This window comes from Pleuronectes platessa, chromosome 1 (genome assembly GCF_947347685.1).
Source record: "Pleuronectes platessa chromosome 1, fPlePla1.1, whole genome shotgun sequence".
Taxonomy (NCBI): Eukaryota; Metazoa; Chordata; class Actinopteri; order Pleuronectiformes; family Pleuronectidae; genus Pleuronectes; species Pleuronectes platessa.
Window position 1 is genome coordinate 29,990,848 of NC_070626.1, and position 19,363 is coordinate 30,010,210.

A 19,363-nucleotide genomic window follows, 5' to 3' on the forward strand; every position below is an offset into this window, starting at 1 on the left:
AGTTCTGTACATCAACACATCTGGTTGCAGAACACAGGAAATGTAATATAATATAAATAAGACAGACATCTGATGGCAACAAATACCACATATGATTTTAAATTACTTTCTCCCCTTGCATTGATAGAATTGATTTCATATAATACATTCACCTAAGTACTGTATAAGTATAAAAACAAGGTGAAGCCTCATATTGGATTCAGATAAACTGGTTAAGACTCATTTTGGGAGGACGACTGGGGATTCTGTCTGTTTTAATATTAATCTAATCTGTTGATGTCACTTATTCTGAGGCTTGAAGAATTAAAGACATAATCACTTCTTAAAACATGTAATTTTTTTAATCCTTCTGATTATCCTCCACCACTTTATTGTCAACTATTCTGTTCTGTTACTGGTAAACGGTTTGTATTCATAAAGAGCTTTTCTAGTCTCGATGACCATACAGTACACAGCACTTTTCCCCATTCAGGGTTTTGAGCAAGGACCAGTGACCTTCTGGTTAGTGGACGACCCACTTTACTCCCTGAACCACAACCACCCTATTATTATTATTATTATTATGGATTTAATGGTGTTTTTTGTTGTATAATGGACCAGAGCAACCTCCTCTCTGCTCAGGTGACTGAGGTCTTCTGGAGTGAGGCCATTGTGTGACCCCCCCCCCCCACGGTGGCATCGGTTGATAGTGGTAACTTTGTTTGTACAGTAAGCGAGAGAGTTCAATGCACCGTGAATTCACCGAGCATTGAACTACAGCCAGGTTCATCACTTGTTTGGAGTCACCTGGAAACATAATGCTTGTTGTTTTCCCAAATTGCAGCGTGTTTCTTTATCTGCAGGTGTTGTGTGATTTTAATTTTTTTGCAGCACGTGTGTCTTCAAATTGATGGAGCAATTTTTACGTTGTTTTTCTACTTGCATGAGATGTCTTCATTGGTTGACCACCAGTGTCTTGCAGGACTTTCTCAAAACAAACAACAAGGTGCACGTGCATTCGAATTTGTCTATACATTTGTATTTATTTTTTGTGTTGGAATCACTCACATGTCTTTTTGCATGCATGTGTTTGTTTGGAATGTGCTGAGTGAGTGTGTGATGTCAGCCTGGAAGAGGAGGAGGAGGCGGAAGTGCAGGGGCGAGTGTTTGGTGACGTTGGCAGCATGTTTAGACTGGGCGGGGCTAAACTCTGCTGGACACACACACACACACACACCAGGTTCAAACTTTGCTCCTCCGCTGTAAACTTTGACCGACACCGGGAGCAAAACACAGAAACCCGGGAGCTGCGGACACATTTGACCGTTTCCTCTTTTTGGAGCTTTATCCTCGTTTCGAAGCCGGAAGTTGGAGATCTCGTGTTTTCAAACCTCTGATCTGGAGTCGGGGACGATGAGAGGATTCTTCTGAACCACAGATAGTTCTGCTGATCTGAGGTAAGTGTGGGGAAACACCCGAGAACCGCTTCTAGCCTTCCTAAGGAGATAGAACAAAATCTGAGTTTTGCTCGGATTTTAAAATCTGCGGTTTCGGTGTCTCGGGGGTTACCGCCTCCTGGATTCTAACCCTAACGTACAGGCGGGGTAAACCTCAACGTAACTCTTCGGCCGTGTGTTCGAATCCGTTGAATGAAACCGTGGCCGCTCGTGCAGTTACCGGATAGTCCGGTTTTTTAATGATTTCAACGGGTTTCCCTCTCTGAACCAAACCGGACGTCGGGCGCTCGTCTGCGGCTCTGTCCCCACAAACTACTCCCGCGACACGGACACACTTCCTCGCGTGTCGCCGTCACGTTAACGGCGGATCGCTCATTAACGGCTACACACGGGTTTTTAACGTGGATCCGCCGGTGTTCCCGTAAAATAACACACGTTCCGCGCCAAAGGATTATTCAAAAACATTTCACCTGCGCGGGACAGCCCTTCGCTTCCGGTACGTCGCCTCGTGCCGCGCTCCCATTGGCCGCCGCTCACAGGAAAAAGGGCGGGACCGCTGCGGGGATTCGACGGACCGCACGTCAGTTACCGCCAACACGGATGAGACGTTTTTTAAATGAGATTTAAAACAAATGTATTTAATTTATTGATTCCTCGTTATCACGCAGAACAGGATGATAATTTAATATGCGTGTTTACATCTGACTTGATGACGTCACGCTGGTGTAGAACAGACCAACACGTTTCCTCCTGAAAGCGGTAAAACTGAGATAATAAGGTTTATTCACCTAAAGTCTCGTGTTTCAATTAACTGACAAACTGGAATAATGCAGGAAAAATCACTCCTGAGTTGGTTTTATATTTTTTAGATTAGAGCTCGTGTGAACTAAGTCATTATTATTGTTGTTGTGAGATTTTATTAATTGAAATACATTGATTATTAGAGAGTAATTGTCATACTTGTTATAAAATGATTTATTTACTTTTGAGTTTCTTTTAAAGTTAGAAAGCTAGTGTTAAAGTAAACGTGATTTGGTTTTTCACTCCTCTCTGTGCATCATTTTCACTATTTAACTATTTTATACCTTGAAATCAGTTGATTATTAAAGAGGATAGTGTCCCAGCCTTTAGCTGAATGTGTCTCCAATTAATCTAAACCTTTCAGAAATACCCATGCTAAGGTGGAGAATGTCAAAACAGCAGAACATCTCAAAAACTGATCTAAATGTTTTTATTCTAAGGGTCAAATCCTTGCATTGGATTGATTTAAACTGATCTAACTCATTCTCTCTGTCTTTCTCCTGACCAGGACCATGGCTTTATAAAACCTTCCTGTAAATACCTGGAAGAGATCATTTGACACGTGTGTGGTGTCGGAGGAGAACCGGAGAACCATGGGTCCCCTCGCCACGCCCAAGAAAGGACGGGAGGGAGGTTCTGTCGATCCCTGGACGCCGACCTCCAACCTTAAAATGCTCATCAGTGCTGCTAGTCCCGACATGAGGAACCGAGAGAAGGAGCTGTGCATGGACCCCGATGGACGGGAGGGTCTCGACTCTGCACAGGTATCAAAACACGTCCGAGAATGAACACGTGACAGATTCTCTCTGTGGAGACCAGCTGTTCAAATATTCATTTCCCTGCTTTTGTCCGTGTTATTTTTTTTTTTTGCAGGATGCTGAAAACGGAGAAGAGTCTGACCGAATGATCAGCAGGAAAGAAAAGAGTTTGGGTTTGCTCTGTCACAAGTTCCTCGCCCGCTACCCGGATTACCCAAACCCCGCCCTCAACAACGACATCTGTCTGGACGACGTGGCCACGGAGCTCAGTACGTCCTCTCTCTCTTTCACACCAGTAACTTGTGTTGTGCTCGTTTGTTCCTAGATCTGCTTCAATGCCTTTTACCTCTTTTGTTTCTCTCCGTACAGGTGTGGAGCGCCGGCGCATCTACGACATCATGAACGTGCTGGAGAGCCTGCACATGGTGAGCCGCTCGGCCAAGAACCGCTACACGTGGCACGGCCGCTCCAAGCTGGCCCAGACGCTGGCCATCCTGAAGCAGGTGGGCGAGGAGCAGCGCTACGGGCAGCAGATGCAGCAGATCCGGCAGCGCCTCCTGGAAGAGAAGGAGAACGAGGAGCTGCTGGAGCTGGAGAGCAGCGAGCAGGGACAGAAGGAGCTCTTCTTCGTGGAGCTTCCGGGAGTGGAGTTCAAAGCAGGTGAGCAGCTGGAGATCCTTTCGGTCCTCTTCCTCACGTGATCATGTTCACTGTGGTCAGATATGTGAATACACCACACACAAACTTTTGTCTTAGAATTAAACATCCAAGAGACACTGACATGAACCTGCTACCCGAGTGATTCATATTTAAACAAATCCTCCTCTTCCTGTCTCGCTGTTTGTCCCCGTCCAGCCTCTGTCAACAGCCGGAAGGACAAGTCTCTGCGGGTGATGAGCCAGAAGTTTGTCATGCTCTTCCTGGTGTCTTATCCTCGCGTGGTCAGCCTGGACGTGGCAGCGAAGATCCTGATCGGAGAGGACCAGGGCGCCGACCAGGACAAGAACAAGTTCAAGAGTGAGCGCCGAGTCTGAGGGACAAGACCTGTTTTCCTCTCTGTCTCTCTGTGGTGGACATCAAATCATTTCACTGTTTGCTCTTGTGTTTGCAGCCAAAGTGCGGCGGCTCTATGATATCGCTAACGTGCTGCGGAGCCTGAAGCTCATCGAGAAAGTGCACGTGACAGAAGAGCGGGGGAGGAAACCCGCCTTCGAGTGGGTCGGCCCCGTAGAGTTCCCACAAGTCAAAGGTATCGTCACACCTCGCTTCTTATTTGCTATTTTTCGATTTTTGGTTCGGCGTTTACAGTATGTTTGTGACATGTAAACAAATATTCTAAAGGCAACGAATGTCAAATTCTTGTTTCAGACTTGGGGAGCTCCACGACTGAATGTCCGAGCAGGAAGAAAAATGTTCTGGAATCACGTGCGTCTGTGGACAACTGTGCCAAAAAACTCTTTTCCTCACCGGGGACTAAACGCAGCTTCACCCGGCACCCCTCCCTCATAAAGCTGGTGAAGAGCATCCAGGACGACCGGCGCAAGGTCAACTCGGCGCCCAGCAGTCCCATCAAGACCAGTGAGTAGAGTCCAGATCGGCAGGTCAATGATTTGTCGGTTTGTTAATGGTGTGATGACACGTGCATCTTCTCCTATCTTAAGGTGATTCATCAAACAGCGACTTCCCGAACAAGATGGCTCAACTCGCCGCCATCTGTAAAATCCAGCTCGACCAGGAGTCAACTGTGTAAGTCTGGATTTGTATTCACCCTGAACTGTTAAATCTGGCTCAGTTATACATGAGTGAAGAGGAAAGTCAACTAGAAATTGTCAAATTAATATGGAATCTAATGGGTCATATTTTGGAATATCACGGAAATCGGGGTTTGAGTAATCGTGCTGATCCATTTCATGTGTTCATACTGAGGAGAAATCTGTTTCTCTTTCTAACTGCTACTGTTTACATTGACTTTTATTTTGAAATCCCTTTATTTGTTTGTCATATTTTCCTTTAAAACAGAAAAGAAAGAACAGTAATGGATGATTTAAAGCTTTGATATAGAAAAAGAGAAGCAACTAAAGGTTCAGCTCTGATTTAGTATTTTATAATGAAGTCATTGCAGATTTCTGGATTATTAAATGAGTTTTGCTTCTGTTGCAGGTCTGGAGGTAAAAAGCTTAAAGCTGCTGCTGCTGCCAGACTCCAGCCGACTTCCTCTCATTCAACGGAGCCGCCTCAGGCCCCGTTATGGACTTCAACCCAGGAGCCTGGAGTCAACACTACACTCCACCTAACCCCCCACCCCCCCCGGTCACTGCAGTCCGCAGGCGCCGTCGCTTACATCCCGACGCAGTGCTCGCCCATGATCCCCGTCCTGTTTCCCCAGCAGCGGGGGAGCGGGCCCTACGCCGTGTATCTACAACCGTCTTCCCTCAGGCCGAACCCTCTGGCCAGGCCGCAGCCGACCAGCCTCGCCGTGCGCTCTATGACCTTTGAGGATAAAAGCGGACTGAGCCCGAACGCGCCGGCTACCAGCCAGACGTCGGACGCCAGCCCCACTGCGCTCAAACGGCTGCACCCGGGTTCCGCTGTGCAGAGCAGCCCGTCCAAAGCCAAGAGGGCCGACCCAAACTTTAAGGTGAGATATTAAAAGAAGTGGCCACAATGTATGAAACCCACAACAGCAGGGGAACAGGAAATGCATTCTGGCACATGTACGTCCAGCAAAGTCACCCCCCTGTGTTCTGCCCCCGGTAGGACACCTCTCCGAAGCTGTGTGAGATCCTGCAGGCCCGTCTGAAAGCCCGTCGGGGCGACCAGCTCTCCAGCCGACCCTCGCCCCGCGTCCTCCACCTGGACCCGGAGTTTGTCAACACCCCCACTTGTGCTGGGGACAATCAGACGCTAGAGCAGAGCTTGGAGACCCTCCTGGACACAGAGGACAAGACTGTCTTCTCTGACAGCGAGACGGGATTGACCCCGGTCAGAGCGGTGCCCCTCACACCCGGACAACTCCACACCGAGGTAAATAAAGAACGATGCTTTCTGTGCTCAGTTTTATTCCAGGAAGGATTTTAAAAGCCTTCACGTGTTTTTAGCTGCATACTTGACATTTGTTTTTCTGCCCATCCAGACTTTGGTACCGGCCGGATACCTGATCCCGATCTCCCAGCAGTCCCTCATCGGCTACAAGGAAAGTAAAGCTTCAGGGGGAGAAAGCCACAAGACCTCAACCCCCACGTACATTTACCAAACACCAACCGCAGGTAAGAGCCACAGAGAATGTGACGTCTGTTTGTGTTTCACTACACTATACTTTGTTATAGTCAGATCAACACTGGAAACTGTTCATCATCATCACTCCAGTTCAATTGAACTGATTTAACTATTGAAATTAAATATATAATGCACACAAAAATACCAAAGTCAAAATATAGGACCAGAGTCTGTTTTTAACGTCTTAAAGATCTAATTTAATACATTTTCAGAATGAACAATAATTCGACGTCATCAGAAAAGCTCAGACAGTTTTTTATTTTGTTGTCCACAGGCTCCAGACCTGCCTCGGTCCAGGAGGTGACACCCACCAGCCTTCGCCTCCACCGACCCGCTGCTGCCGACTCTCCGCGCCCCTCGCAGCAGGCTCACCACCTCCACAGCCCCAGTCCGGCCATCCTCAACTTCACCCTGCAGAACCTGGGCCTGATCTCCAGCCCGGGAAACGCCTTCGCTGCCCCTCAGACTCCAGAGCGCTGCAACTCCCTGTCCAGCCCCCTGTCGGCCCCGCTGTCCCTGCAGCAGAGAGGCATGGTCTTCATCAAACCCGTGTCCCCTGTGCCTGCACACTCGGTGACGCTGTTCAGTGTACAACAGGTGAAAATACTCTCTTCTGTGTTCTGACTCACTAACTAACTTGAGTGAACTAACTCTTTGGGTGGAATGGGGTTCTTAAATGTTGGTTTTCGAACTTTTGTCAGTCACCACCCACTGGTAAAGTCAGATTGGTTCACGACTGAGCTGCCAGGTCGCTGCTGTGTGGCCAGAACGCCCCCTGACCTGACTCTGGACCTGCTGATTTACAAATTAAGTTGTTAATAAATCACGGAAACAGACTTTAATTCTCAGAAACATCAATAATTATCAATAACCACTATTCGATCTTATCACTGGTATCACATACAAAACAATTCCCAGTATAAAATATCATTTTTAAAGATTGTAAAGAAATGATCTCACAACCCCCAGGTTGAGACTCACTGGTATAATGTCATCAGCTTTGTTCAGTCTGAGGAAGTCCATCATGGAATTTAACTATAAGGGTATACTTATATATTATATCCTTTATATAAGATGCAGAGTTTTTAATGTCTGTTCAAAGTGCCCAGACTTCAGGGAAGTGCAAAACAAAGAATTTAGTGCCTCAAAAATATCAATAAATGGTATAATTGATTGTAACGCTTGTCAAAAAGATATTGGAGGGAGAATGTATTGAAACTGAACTGCTTTTCAATCTTTATTTTCATTTCCATTGACTTATTTATCATAACCGTGCATCATGAGCCGTCCCACTAACTGAACTCTGTCTGTTGTCCAGCCCCTGATGACCACCCCCAAAGGGACCGCCCTCCCCCAGCACAGCTTCTTCCACACGCCGGTCCCCCTCTCGCCTCTGGCCACCATGTTGACCACAGCTGGACACGTGGCCTCCCAAACCGTTTACATCCCTCAGAGGAAGCTGGACGTGGCGTCCGAGGAGTCGTGAAGGGAAGCGCTCCGGTGTCTGTGTTGATTACGTGTGTGAGTGCTGCGTCTGTGTGGTGGTCGGTTGGTGTTTTTAATGTTATTTGGTTTGATGAGCGTGTTACAGTATTCACTACCTCTGAGTTTTTCACAGTGGCCTTGGTTCTTATCACAGTCAGTTCTAAAAATAGCTGCTGGACTGGGAATGGGATTTCAAACCGACTTCACCAGCAACACTCATTGTGATTGGGGGGAACAGAATTATAATTTTTTATTTTTTGTTGTATTAATTTTTCCTCAAATTACCACGAGTAGTAAAAGTATAAATAGCGCCACACGCAGCTCAGACGGATGTTTTGAACTGAAAAGATGAGTTTGATTGACTGATAATTTTAATAAGATGACTTTACTCTTGCACATATGTACATGTTAACTGTTGCCCCCTTTAAAAAAAAAATGAAATTGTCAATAACGTGTGAATACTTGAGACTAATCAAACGATTTGATGAGTTTAATTTATAAACAAATGACTAATTGTTTTTGATGTCTTGCGAAATGTAAAATGCTGAATAAATTTTAATCTGTGTTTTTCTAAGAACGTCACACGTCATGTCTGGTTTTTCTTTTCTCCTCCAGAGGAATTTCTCCATGTGCTGCATATCCAGTGAGCCTGATTTAAGGTTTTTAGTTCTATTTTAGTTTAATTCATATATATTTGCCTGATTCTTCATTCAATTTCCTTTCTAGATTGTATATACCAAGTATCTCCAAAGCTCTCAGTTCTCATGAAATTTCTCCAATTGAAACAGTGTTATTCCCTTATAATTTAAGCAATTTCTCATTTCCTCTCACCTCATTCTTCCTCTCAGTATTCAGACGTCTGAGTTCAGTCGTCTCCATCTTTAAACTGCAAATTGACTATTTCTACGATATAATATGAACGTGCCTGAATCCTTTAGAATCCTCGGCTAATGCGGCTAGTTTTAATTGTCACGTAAAAAAAAAAATCAGCTTGCTGATGTTTGGTATCTTTTTATTTCAGTAACTACATAACCCTAACCCTAAATTTTTTCAACATATTGGACGCAAAAAACACAAGACTAATAAGGTAAAGACTCACTTTAAATTACTTCAAAACAGGCCCAGTCAGAGCCGCTCTACACAAGCTGCTGCTGCTTCAGCCTCTGGATCCTCAGGACACAGCTCAGCCTCCGTCCACACACACTGTCCTCTTCAAACTCACCTCCACAGATATCACCACCTGTTGAGAGAAGAAGACATCAGTGTTTCCAGAGACTCACTTCATCAGCTGTGAGACAGTGATGCAGCACATCCATCAGAAAGAGCAGCAGGGACTTCAGTCCTGTTCAGAGGTGGAGCAGCTTCCTCTCTGCTTCATGTTCACGTGTTGGAATGAACACGCTAAGAGCTCAGTGTGTTTCCTCTGCATGTCAAAGTGCAGAGTGGACACCTGAGAGGTGGATTTACTGCTGTTACAGGTGAAGACATGTTTCACTGAATGAGCCTGCTCACATAAAAGGGGCGGGGTTTACTACATATGACCAATCACAGACATGGCCAGTTTGACTGACAGCAGAGCCTCATATTTCACAACAAGGATCAAACTGTTCTATAGTAAAAAATCAGAGGAGAACAATAGAATGAAAGAAACTCAGTTACAGCTGATAAATACAGGGAGAACATCTGATAAAACCTCTGTGATTGTGTCAATGTGTAAGTTGATGGCATTTGTGAACACGATATAATAACGTGTGTGAATGAGATAAATAACTCGGGGCAACGAGATCTGAATCACACACTGTCTCTGACAACACCAACTGTCTCACTCACTCTGAGGAGACACTGTGGTGGAAACCTCTGATGTCACTACTCTTTTGTAAAACACATGGACCTATCTTTAGGAAGATGACTGAGGTCATCTGGTGTTTTGGTGACAGGATGAGTCTGGAGGCATTGAGATGTTCTGGGTGAGTTAGAGATCAACTGAACCAACCAGATGTTGATTTAAACTTCCCTTATCCGTCCCTTCCAGGAGAGTGTGCACCACACAACAGTGTAGAGTCACTGTGGTTAGTGGGCGGAGCTTCGTAGGACTGACACTAAACTGAAATTAACCTGATGTCCACAAATCCTGCTGGACTGACTCCAACCATCTACTGACCTCAGAGTCTCCAGTCGACAGGTCGGACTCTGCTTTAGATCAAGCAGCTCCTTCACTCCTGAGTCCTGCAGGGTGTTTCCTCTCAGATCCAGTTCTCTCAAATGAGAGGGGTTTGACCTCAGAGCTGAAGCCAGAGAAGAACAGCTGATCTCTGACAGTCTGCAGCCACACAACCTAAATAAAGAATACAAATTAACTGTAAATTAAACTGAGTTCATATGTGAAAATAACATACAGATATTCATCAGAGCACAGACTCATAACATGGAAGATAAATATAAAATCAGACAAGTTGGACTAAAAAAGAGTCCTGATTCATGAAAAATATATTATTTGGACCCGGTCTCTGTCCTGCAGATCAGTTTAGGAAATCCAAAACTCAGATGTTTTGATGATTTAACGATTAGCTGAATATTTCAAATGTCACAGATTAATTAATGAATAGATTCAAGTTATATATGAATTATATTAAATTAGAATTAAATTGGATAAATTGGGTATGAATGCTATATTATAGATATGAGATCTATAAAAGTCAGTCAGCGAACTGACCTCACAGTCTCCAGTCGACAGGTTGGACTCTGTAGAAAACCACACAGCTCCTTCACTCCTGAGTCCTGCAGACTTTTGTTGCTACTCAGATCCAGTTCTCTCAGATGAGAGGGGTTTGACCTCAGAGCTGAAGCCAGAGAAGAACAGCTGATCTCTGACAGTCTGCAGCTCTTTAACCTGGATAAATAATAACAATAATAAACTTTATTGAAGTACTTTTCAAAAACAGAGTTAACAAAGTCCCCAGAAAAGCAGTAAAATGACAATAGAGATACATGAACAAGTAAATAAAAAGGTGAAAATTATAAAAACACAGTAAAAACAAAACATCACATAAAAGCAAGTCTATGGGTTTTAAGAATTGATTTAAAAGTAGTCACTGACTCTGCCTTATCTCCTCAGGGGGCAGTTCCAAAGCCGAGGGGCCCTGATGGTAATGTCACGGTTTAGTTTTCAACCTGGACTTTGGAAGAGCAGGATCCACCTGAGGATCTAAGGCTGCTCGCAGGAACATACAGGCTCAATAATTTCTGTGATGTAGTTTGGGGCCAGATGCTTTAAAAGTGATCAGTAAAACGGACAGGGAGCCAATGGAGAGAAGCGTAAATCAGGGAGATGAGTTGTTGCCTTTTAATACCAGTGAGAAGCTGTTGCGTTCTGCACCGGTTGGAGTCTAGAGAAGACTTGTATAAAGTATAAAGGATTAAACTAAACTGTAAATTAAACTGAGTCCATGTGTGAAAATAAAGAACTTTGAATAAACTTCACTGTCTCTGTTTTCAAATCTGCATTGAAGTCTGAGTCAAGTTGTTCTGGACATTTTCTGGAACTTTTCCTGCAGCCTCCTAATAAAGTTTCTGGTTGAGTCCTTGTGAGAATAGAGCAGGTGAATGTACAGAGGATTCACAGAGAGCGAGTGGACGTGTTGATGACACAAACACGTGACGACATGAAACTGGAAGAACACAAATATCTCCGGATGAAGAAGAGGAGCCCAACATGTAGAAGACGAAGACGTCAACTTGGAAACACAAGGAGATTCCAGAGCTTTTGGTGATGAGGGCAGACGCCGGTGTGGATGTGCTGTGAACAACAACACTGATCTTTCCACAGCAGGATTTATACATCATGTCCGGCCTCCTGCTGCTCCACCCGTTCTTCATATGTGAAAGGCAATCTCCAGAAAATGTCCAGACACAATTTTACAGAGGTCATGACTGAAAACAGTTGGAAAGTCCTTGTGTCCTCCTTGTGTCCTCGGGGTTCAGTTGTTTGTAATATGTAACTTCACCACTAGATGTCTCTAAATCTCTTGCTGGACATGTTCAGAAGTCGTACACGTGAACAAGTGTACTACTTTCACATGTACGACACCTGGAGACGTCACTAACTCCTTCACAGTGAACCTGTAACTTAACATAACCATGGTCATCATGGAGATATGTGTTTTGGCTCCAACCCTCGTCTGAATGTTCCCACATGTTCCTGTTGCTGTGAACGAGTCGGACCCGGACAATCTCCTGCTGCTGCTTCAGCTCCAGAAAATGTCCGACCCACTTTTCTGAGCATGTTCCACAGTTGATGTGTGAAGAGGGCGAGCAGTGCTATGATCCTGTTTTCTTGAAGTGGCGATGATTTGAGCAGCAGTTTGACCAGTTGAAAGTGGTGCAGGGAGCCTGAGGAACACGTGTGTACAGGGTGGGACAGAGATCTAGTGTTGAAAAGATAAAGGCATGGACGACCCTGTGTAGGTCCTGAAACCAGAGGAAGGGTTTCATGTTTGAAATGAGCTCAGGACACTAATGCAGCCCGCTCTCCTGTGGTGAGTCCACAGGACCATCAGTACAAGTCCTGGTTAACTTCCAAAGAAACATTACATGTACACATTGTTCAGCATTGGATTGTTAATCTGTCAGTCAAACTTCAGTCAAATTGAGCTTGACTCAGTCCTCAGCGCTCATTCTATAAACATCTCTGAGCTAAGTATCTGTGTTCACTGTTAGGAACACATGTTCGGCCCTTTGACCTTAAAGTGATGGAACCATCTGGAGTCATGTTAATTAATTAATATATTACATTATATCCACACTTTTGTAGTGGTTTGTATAAAACGTTATAAGTAATGCAGTGCAGTGGCACGCGATGATTGTACCAGCACATAAAAATCTGTTTGAGAAGGTTGGCATATAACAAAAAAACTGTAAATAAACACAAATGTGCAAAAAAGTTATTTTCTGGTCATTTAAATTATATTGTGATATCGACTGATAGAAAAACATTTAAATGATACGATTTTTTTCCACATTGTTAAGCCCAACTCCAGTGTGTAAGATTCACGTGAAAGGATCTATATATATACAATTTTAGTTTTAATACTTTATGTTTAAATACTTTTTTTTAACTACATTATATTTACATATTTTATATTTACATGCTTTATATTTACATCAGGAGTGGGGCCTCTCTACATAGGAAGCCATGTTTTTTTACAGTAGCCAAGACTGGACAAACTAAACCTTTTGAGTTTCTATGACAACCGAAGCTACCACACGTTCTCTTTCATGTTTGGAAGGGGAGAGTGAGATGAGGGGTGTTCAACTGCAACATAACACTTCACCACTATATGTCACCACAGTGAACCTTTAACAATAAAACATGATGACTGACCTCAGAGTCTCCAGTTGACAGGTTGGACTCTGTAGAATACCACACAGCTCCTTCACTCCTGAGTCCTGCAGGTTGTTTCTTGTCAGATCCAGTTCCCTCAGATGAGAGGGGTTTGACCTCAGAGCTGAAGCCAGAGAAGAACAGTTGATCTCTGACAGACAGCAGCTCTCCAACCTGGATAAAAAAATATGAATATTTGAATGTGTCCTCCTGTTGTTTTGGATCATCATCATGTCAACACAGACTCTCAACATGCTGCTGACCTCAGTCCAGTCTGTGACCTGAAGATAAATATCCGATCAGACATGTTGGACCATTGTTTCATTCATCAGCTTCTTCTCTGTGTGTTGGTCACTGAGCAGGTTTGTGTAATTAAACACTGTTTAAAGTAGGGATGGCTCCTGACAGTCACTTCCTGTTTGTTTCTATACTTATCAACTGTCCAACGTGTTTCAATAAGAATGTGTCTTAATTTGAAAACCTGAGGAGGACGAGTGCTCGGCCTCAGTCCACATGTTATTTACTGACACTTTCTTAGTGATCAGGAGCAGGTGAGTGCAGGTGAATGGAGTTGATGAGGTGGACGTGACTCTCAGGCTGGGTGAGTGACAGATGACTGAGGGACAGTGAGCAGAGCAGAACTGAGACAATTTAAATAAATAATGACCGAATAAGAAAGAAAGTTGAAAAAGGGAAGAAGGATTTAAGGACCTCAGAGTCTCCAGTCGACAGTTTGGACTCTCCAGTCCAGAACACAGCAGCTTCACTTCTGAATCCTGCAGGTTAATGTTTCCACTCAGATCCAGTTCTCTCAGATGTGAGGGGTCTGACTTCAGAGCTGAGGCCACAACTTCACAGTGAGTCTCTGTGAGTAGACAACCCTCAAGTCTGTAATTAAAGAAAAGATCTGTAAGAATTAAATCAGAAAACAACATTCATACAAAACGTGATCATGTGACCCTCACCCTGGTAAATACCCCTTTGTCTAATGAACATGTTAAAAACTCCTCAAGAGAATCGTTTCAGATTTGGTTCAAGCGTGAAATTAGACTGACAGAGGAACTCATTAGATTCAGGTGGTCAGAGGTCAAAGGTCAAGGCCACACAACATGTTTCTGATCTCTTCAACATAATATCTCAAGGGGATTTCTTCACATTTTGACCAGTTGGACTCAAAGATAAACTGATTTGATTTCAGTGGTCAAAGGTCAAAGGCTACAGTGACCTCATATTATTGTGAATGCAACATGTCAGGAACCTGGAGGCAATAAAAATAAAATAAAACATACCACACCATATTTAAATGTGTCTGTCTCTTTGCCTCTGAGCAAACATAGGATGATGTTATTTATAACTTTTTGTCTTTATCAAACTCAAAGAACCTTTAACCTAAACAATATTGACGAGTCAGTTTCGTAATGTTTAAATGTAACATCTCATTTTGCATTAATGCGTTAAAATAATTAACACGTTCATTCTTCAAATTAATCTTCCCGTGTTAACACATTGATTTTGACAGCCCTTATATATATATATATATATATATATATATAAATAAATATATGGCAAACTCCAGCACAGTGATCACTTGGATTTCACTCTCCACATCTGATCTAGCTGCTCTTATATGTAAATGAGAACAATGAGAATGTTTATATGCATACCAAAAGTATACATATAATTAAGTATACATACATATAAATACACACACACACAAACACACACACACACACACACACACAAAACTCTAGCCAGTATCACTTATCCTTTAGCAGTCTCAGGGGCCTGGAGCCAATCTCAGCTGACACTGAATATCAGTCTCCAATCAATCTAACTCCGATCTACATGTGTCTGGGTTTGTGGAGGAAGCTGGAGAACCCAGAGAAAACCCTGCAGACACCAGGAGAACCTCCTCCTCACAGAAAGGCTGCACTAACAGTGTTGACCACTGCAACACCATGCTGCCCCAAACAATTAGAATCATTTAACACTCAGTGTACTTGAAGAATGACTCATCTTCACTGATTGAACATGTTATTGATCATGTTTGGACTCACTTAGCCTTCCTGCAGTTCCTCACAGCTGGGATCAGTCTCCATCGACCCTGGAATGATGTGTTGAACTTCTCCAGGTCCAATTCATCCAGAACCTCCTCTGACATCTGCAGCATGTAGGCCAGAGCTGAGCAGTGGATCTCAGAGAGTTTTTTCTTCGATCTGTTCTCTGACCTCAGGAACTGTTGCATTTGCTGATGAACTGAGTGGTCGTTCATCTCAGTCAGACAGTGGAAGATGTTGATGCTTCTGTCAGGAGAAATATCATCACTCTTCATCTCCTTCAGGTTGTTGATGACTCTTTGAATGATCTTTGGATTGTTCCCTGTCCGACCCAGCAGGCCTCCTAAGACTCTCCTGTTGGACTTCAGACTGAGGCCGTGAAGGAAGCGAACAAACAGGTCCAGATGACCATTTGTACTGGTGAGGGATTTCTCCATGGTTCTCTTCAGGAGGTCATCCAGGGAGAAGGTACTGTCTCTGTTCCCATATGTTCCCAAGAAGTTGTTGAGTTCTTCTGTGTTCCTCTCGGTGTAACAGTGGAACATGTAGACTGCAGCCAGAAACTCCTGAACGCTCAGATGAACAAAGCAGTAGACTGATTTCTGGAAGATCACACACTCTCTTCTGAAGATCTCAGTACAAACTCCTGAGTACACTGAGGCCTCTGTGACATTAAGACCACACCATTCCAGGTCTTCTTGGTAGAACATGATGTTTCCTTCCTCCAGTTGTTTAAGTGCCAGCCTCCCCAGCTTCAGGAGAACGTCCCTGTCAGCCCTCTTCAGCTGTTGTGGAGTTGTCTTGTGTCCCACACTGTACTTGTTGTTCTTTCTCTTTGTCTGAACCAGCAGGAAGTGTGAGTACAGGTCAGTCAAGGTCTTGGGCAGCTCTCCTCTCTGGTCTGTGGTCAACATGTGCTCCAGAACTGTAGCACTGATCCAGCAGAAGACTGGGATTTGACACATGATGTGGAGGCTCCTGGACCTCTTGATGTGTGAGATGATTCTGCTGCACAGCTCTTCATCACTGAATCTCCTCCTGAAGTACTCGTCTTTCTGGGCCTCAGTGAAGCCTCGTACTTCTGTGACCCTGTCAACACATGCAGGAGGAATCTGATTGGCCGCCGCAGGTCTGGAGGTTATCCAGACGAGAGCCGAGGGAAGCAGATTCCCCCGGATGAGGTTTGTCAGCAGCACGTTGACTGATGACCTCTGTGTGACCTCAGACACAAGCTCCCTATGGTTGAAGTCCAGAGAAGGTCTGCTTTCATCCAGGCCGTCAAAGATGAACAAAGGTTTACAGACAGCGAGCGTCTCTGCAGTGAGCTTCTGTAACGCTGGATGGAAAACATGGAGCAGCGTGAGAAGACTGTGCTGCTGGTCCTTCACCAGGTTCAGCTCCCTGAACGAAAACACAGCCAGCAGATCCACATCCTGGTTCTCTAAACCCTCTGCCCAGTCCAGAGTGAACTTCTGCACAGAGAAGGTTTTTCCAACGCCAGCGACGCCGTTGGTCAGGACGACTCTGATGCTGCTCTGCTGGTCAGTGGAGGCTTTAAAGATGTCGTGGACCTTGATGGGAGTGTCGTGGAGGATCTTCCTCTTGGAAGCCTTCTCAAGCTGCCTCACCTCATGTTGAGTATTAACCTCTTCACTCTGTCCCTCTGTGATGTAGAGCTCAGTGTAGATCCTGTTGAGGAGGGTTCTACTTCCGGTTTCATCAGCTCCTTCAGTCACATGTTCACATCTCCTCCTCACACTGAGCTTATGTTCATCTAAAACCTCCTGCAGACCACGATCTGCTGAAAGACAAGAAACAATGTGAGAGACAGAGAATCTGAGAATCTGCTGATTGTTTTCATCAGATACAGAAAAACTACAGAAAATAAAAGCTTTTTAACTTTGTGCTTTTCTAACGATGTTAAATGTTGATGCTGTATGAAGGAACAAAATAAAAACACATTTGCTGATGTCAGAAGTGAAGACATCAGCAGACACATGTACAGTGCTGCTCTGACCGGCTGTCTGAGCTCCAGCTCCTGTTCTGGATCTTTGTCCACACTGGGGACAGGAGGAGTCTCCTGTAGAACAAGACTGGTCCCAGTGTGAGGTGATGCACCGTCGGAAGAACCAGTGTCCACAGCGGGTGGAGACTGGATCCTTCAGGACGTCCTGACACGAAGCACAGCAGGACGACTGCTCCTCCTCAGAAACATGACTCCTCTTCCTCTCCCTGTGAAGACATGTCCTGATCACTCACATGTCACAGTCACAGGTTGTCATTACTTCTGTCAAGGAGGTTTTGTTTTCACCGTGTATGTTTGTGTGTTGGTTTGTTCGTTAGAGGAATGTAAAGTGGTTTCATAAGGAGCGTGTTGGTTCTTGGTGGAGGTCTGAGCTCTTTGAGTGATTCTGAGAGATTAGTCACCAACTTCAATGAAGCTGTGTCCTAATGCAGGGGCCACACTAGAGGAAACTAGATCCTGTTCAGAGCAGGTCACAGTAGAAACAGTCTCTTACTCTGTGTGTGAGGGTCCAGGTTCATTACTGAAGAATAGAGGAGGTTCCATGGACCGGTCACTCTTTAGAGACACACAGCTGGACCCTGGAGACTCTGCTCTCAGTCTGTGGTCCTGACCTCTGCAAACACAAACATGTTTTTATTCAGAACACATCATTCACTGGTTCATTCTCTGAGGATTCAGTTTGGAGCTTCACATGTTTGTAGCAGGTCTCTTACTTTGTGTGTGAGGGTCCAGGTTCATTACTGAAGTTTAGAGGAGGTGTCATGGACTCCCTCCTGTTCTGATAACCACTCATCTTCAGTCTGAGAGGAAAAACACTGAACTCAAAGGAAACAGGACAAACAAGTCTGTTCAAGAAACACACCCCAAAGAACAAAGTAAGGAAACACACACACACACACACACGCACACACGCACACACACACACACACACACACACACACACACACACACACACACACACACACACACACACACACACACACACACACACACACACACACCATCTAATGTGACTGTAACGTATGATTCTGAAAACACGTTCTGTTATTATATGATGAAGATTAAACGTGAAACTGTGATTAATTAATTAGTCCTTTGAAGTATCTTTGTTCCACAGCTGCTGTTCACATCTGTCTCTGGGATCCGATCACATGAAACTACGTCTGTCACCAGGTGTGAACTGACACACTTAAAGTGGTGTGATCAGCAGACCGATGTTAACAGCAGGTGTGAGAGTGAGACAGTAAAACTTTCAGAAAGTTGTGTTCACACTCACCTGCTCACTTTTCTTCCTTCTGCTCATCCAGGTGAAAATGGAGTCCGACACCTCACTGTTCTCAAGCTCCTCCTCCGTGTTGAATCGGTTCACACATGAAAACAACCAGTTCAAAGTCCAGTTCAAAGTCCAGTTCATACACATGAAAATGAACTGGTTCATGTTCACAGATCTTTTTTTATTGGGATGGTATTAAGTTAATAATGATCATTGATCCAGATCTTCCCTTTAACACTGGGTCCTGACAGTGATCGTCTCCTGTTACTGATCCAGGATCAAGACCTAATGTCTGTTCGGTCGCCAGGGGGCAGCAGAACAATCTGACAATGAGTATAATAATAATAATAATAATAATAATAGCAAAAACCAGGGATAACATCAACTATTCTGCACAGTATCCTGTTATCTAATAAACAGACAAAAAACGGTTTTAGTTTTTCAAAAGAAAATATTCATTTAAAAGGCAAATGTACATTTGTATAATACAAATCCTCTTTAACTTTAAAATATCCAGTGTTTGATATGAACAAACGCAGTAAGAGGTTTGGTCTACAGAGAAACATTCATCTATAACGCTCCACCGGGCTCTCCTTGTATTTTCTGTCATCGATAATTGAACCAAATCAAAGTTTGGTTTGTTTCTTCTCCGCTTGGACCAAATGTTTCCACGAAATAAAAACAGCTTTGCTCTATCGAACTCCAATAAATAAATAAAGTGCTCCACATACTGCTGGATTCAAATCAGTTGATTCACCTGACTTCCTCTAATTATCTAAAAGATGTGTGTAATCAGTCCATTTACAATATTTTGTGTTAGTAAGAGGGAAATCTCAAAGGCTTTGATGTTGCAAAAGATTTTCAAATATTA

General features: G+C 44.1%; 2 protein-coding genes across 2 annotated transcripts; one reads left to right on the top strand and one right to left on the bottom strand.

Annotated features, from left to right (window-relative positions):
* Nucleotides 1–1,167: 1,167 nt before the first annotated feature.
* Nucleotides 1,168–8,333, top strand: e2f8 (E2F transcription factor 8). The gene is made up of 13 exons (XM_053425037.1): nucleotides 1,168–1,436; nucleotides 2,746–3,001; nucleotides 3,111–3,264; nucleotides 3,365–3,655; nucleotides 3,851–4,012; nucleotides 4,107–4,244; nucleotides 4,364–4,573; nucleotides 4,657–4,741; nucleotides 5,156–5,633; nucleotides 5,753–6,019; nucleotides 6,129–6,261; nucleotides 6,546–6,868; nucleotides 7,590–8,333. The coding sequence occupies exons 2-13, from the start codon at nucleotides 2,831–2,833 to the stop codon at nucleotides 7,755–7,757; spliced, it is 2,580 nt and encodes an 859-aa protein (XP_053281012.1). The 5' UTR covers nucleotides 1,168–1,436; nucleotides 2,746–2,830; the 3' UTR covers nucleotides 7,758–8,333.
* An 895-nt stretch (nucleotides 8,334–9,228) lies between these two features.
* On the bottom strand, nucleotides 9,229–18,551 carry LOC128456758 (NACHT, LRR and PYD domains-containing protein 12-like). The gene is made up of 10 exons (XM_053441508.1): nucleotides 18,496–18,551; nucleotides 17,933–18,019; nucleotides 17,713–17,832; nucleotides 17,211–17,425; nucleotides 15,194–16,994; nucleotides 13,848–14,024; nucleotides 13,137–13,310; nucleotides 10,470–10,646; nucleotides 9,922–10,091; nucleotides 9,229–9,260 (listed from the first exon to the last, which is right to left on the bottom strand). Exons 2-10 carry the CDS (start codon nucleotides 18,010–18,012, stop codon nucleotides 9,229–9,231), a joined length of 2,946 nt encoding a protein of 981 aa, XP_053297483.1. The 5' UTR covers nucleotides 18,013–18,019; nucleotides 18,496–18,551.
* Nucleotides 18,552–19,363: the final 812 nt, after the last annotated feature.

Coding starts and splice junctions, on each gene's coding strand:
- LOC128456758 (XM_053441508.1), bottom strand. CDS start 18,012: ATGAGTGGTTATCAGAACAGGAGGGAGTCCATGACACCTCCTCTAAAC. Junction 16,995..17,210: donor AGCTGGAGCTCAGACAGCCG/GTCAGAGCAGCA, acceptor CTTGTCTTTCAG/CAGATCGTGGTCTGCAGGAG. Junction 9,261..9,921: donor GACCTGTCGACTGGAGACTC/TGAGGTCAGTAG, acceptor TTATGTGAGCAG/GCTCATTCAGTGAAACATGT.
- e2f8 (XM_053425037.1), top strand. CDS start 2,831: ATGGGTCCCCTCGCCACGCCCAAGAAAGGACGGGAGGGAGGTTCTGTC. Junction 3,002..3,110: donor AGGGTCTCGACTCTGCACAG/GTATCAAAACAC, acceptor TTTTTTTTGCAG/GATGCTGAAAACGGAGAAGA. Junction 4,013..4,106: donor GGACAAGAACAAGTTCAAGA/GTGAGCGCCGAG, acceptor TTGTGTTTGCAG/CCAAAGTGCGGCGGCTCTAT.